At 46.2% G+C, this 2,489-nt stretch overlaps 1 protein-coding gene across 1 annotated transcript; it reads left to right on the top strand.

Moving 5' to 3' along the window:
- Positions 1–6: 6 nt before the first annotated feature.
- Positions 7–1,832, top strand: LOC112466151 (serine--pyruvate aminotransferase-like; the record flags this gene model as incomplete). The annotated part of the gene is made up of 4 exons (XM_025034082.1): positions 7–179; positions 719–874; positions 1,164–1,508; positions 1,590–1,832. Coding segments are annotated over 4 exons (828 nt in total), but the record flags the coding sequence as incomplete, so codon positions are not given.
- Between the last annotated feature and the right edge of the window lie 657 nt (positions 1,833–2,489).

Below are 2,489 nucleotides of genomic sequence, written 5' to 3'. Positions count from 1 at the left end.
TCGGAAAAACGTGCATTTCAGATAAAATTTCTGGAGACGGCGTGTGGGGTACCGTTCGATCTGGTTGCCCTGGACGAGGCTCTCGAAAAACACCGGCCGGCGGTCGTGTTTGTGACGCACGCGGAATCGTCGACGGGCATGAAACAACCTCTGGAGGGCGTCGGCGAGTTGGTTCGCAAGTAAGTAGAATGTATCGAATCAGAAACTTTCACTTCGCTAGTAAATAATTAACAATAAAGATATTTTATTCGACCTGACTGGCCATCTTTATTGATTATAATATCGTCACGACGTTTTCGACCATTGGTCTTAGTCCTCCTCAATCGATGTAACTTTTGAAATGCAATATATAAGCATGTCTTTTTAAATTACTGTGAAAGAATGTTGCGAAAAATATTCCCAGTCAAAAAAAGGATGCTTATATATCTATGTATATGTAAGAACTTCCGTTTTGGAATATTCCACAGAATCTGTCAGTAACAGGCAATTCGGTCATTTTAGGACACCCTGTATATCAGCATCAAAAGTTATATCTATTCAGAAGAACCAAAACTCAAGAGAAAAAACCAATAAATGGTCAAAACGTCGTGACGATTATAATTAATAAAGATGGCCAGTTAGAGCGAATAGAAAATCTTCATCGTTAAGCAGATTGTACTCACGATGACGAGACAGGAGCGAACTGAAATTACTCTCTTCGATGTTCGTTGACCGGCAGATACGGAGCCCTGTTGATCGTCGACGCGGTGGTGTCCTTAGGCGGAGATCCGTTCTTCATGGACGCCTGGCAAGTGGACGCGGCCTACGCCGGCAGCCAGAAGGTCCTCGGCGCGCCTGCAGGAATAACGCCCGTCTCCTTTGGTCCGCGCGCAGAGTACGTATGCCATCGATCGAGACCGACCACCACCGCATGGAGAACGGGTTTCTCTGCGGTAACGACGACTAATTCCGTCGTGAGATACCCGCGGGATTGAGAATGCGTTGAATATCAATCGAAATTCGTGAGTCATCCTTTCGTGGTCACCTATTCGGTTCCTACAATCGGTGAATCATATATATATACATATTCGTCGGAGGGGGATGAATTCTCGACATTTCTTTCCAATCTGTCCGGAAATATATATTCCAGCATCCTCTTTTGTGATCCCGCGCGCCGGTTGCAGGCGCAAGATATCTCGCAGAACGACCCGACCCGCTTACTACTGGGACGTGAGGATCCTCGGCGATTATTGGAATTGCTTCGGCGCGCCGCGGCGGGTCTATCATCACACAATAAGCGCTACGCTGGTGTACGGCCTGAGGACGGCTTTGATGCAACTCGCGGAGGAAGGGCTTCCCGCTTCCTGGGCGAGGCACGCGGCGACAGCCGCCAGATTTAGGGAGGGCCTCCGAGATCTCGGGCTACAATGCTACGTCGAGGATCCCCGGTACCAATTGTCAACCGTTATCCCGATAAAACTGCCACCCGGCATCGATAGTGATATCTTGATTGCGCGAGCTATGGAAAAGTGAGATTATTTCTCTATCGTCTTTAATTTTTTGTATCGTCGCGAATTCTCGGGTTGCAACCTTTTCCTTTTTTTTTCCAGATACAAAATTGAGATCAGCAGGGGTCTAGGACCAACAGTTGGTAAAATTTTACGTGTCGGCCTGATGGGAGTCAATGCGCAGACTTCGACTGTCGATCGTGTACTTTCCGCCCTCCAGGATGGATTACAACATGCATTAAAAGCAAAAGTATAAGATCACTAACGCGAACTTGTCATTGATAACTTGTCCATGTTGAAACTGAATGTGAGTAAAGTCGTACCATGTAGTTTTGGGGATTGTAAGGCTGTCTTATTACTTATTTAATAGCAACAGCAACAGTGATAATAATAATAATAATTGGTATTTAATTAATAAATCGTTTTGGCACAATACAGAATAGCGTCGATCTCCATTCTCTACAAAACTATCGAAGTGTGCGTCATGCGTCTCTCAGCAGCCTACCTAGTCGCAGAAATACAAAAGATTTATTTAATTAAAATTATCGCGTTGTATAAAAAAAAAATAGTAGTTCCGGTCGCCGCCCGCAATGGGTGGCACGAGAAAAGTGAATCGTTTATATCTTAGGGAGCGTACACGGACGTTGTACTCCGAACGCGTCTGTGGCCGCGGGAGCAAAATATACAAATTCGTTTTCTCCGTAGAGCGATAATTTCCGCGTTACGCATATCGCATCGCCGCACCGTGACGTCACATCTTGAATTAACCGCGCTCTGTATTTCAACGCAACAATTGGCACAGTTTCGCGCAAAACAAATCCCGGTGCGATCCGAGAACGCTCCTCGCCTCCTTTTCTTTCTCCGAAAGCTTCACGCCGAGAGCAACGGCAACCCTCCCACTACCTTCTACTACCTCCCCCCCCCTCACCCCTTTCGACAGCTGAGTCTCGTCAACCAAGTTTAATAAAAAATAAAGACCGAGCTTCTTACATATTTCTGTCA

The sequence above is a fragment of the Temnothorax curvispinosus genome, unplaced genomic scaffold (genome assembly GCF_003070985.1).
Source record: "Temnothorax curvispinosus isolate PA1 unplaced genomic scaffold, ASM307098v1 QBEX01015924.1, whole genome shotgun sequence".
NCBI lineage: Eukaryota > Metazoa > Arthropoda > Insecta > Hymenoptera > Formicidae > Temnothorax > Temnothorax curvispinosus.
This window is presented reverse-complemented; position numbering and strand designations above follow the sequence as displayed.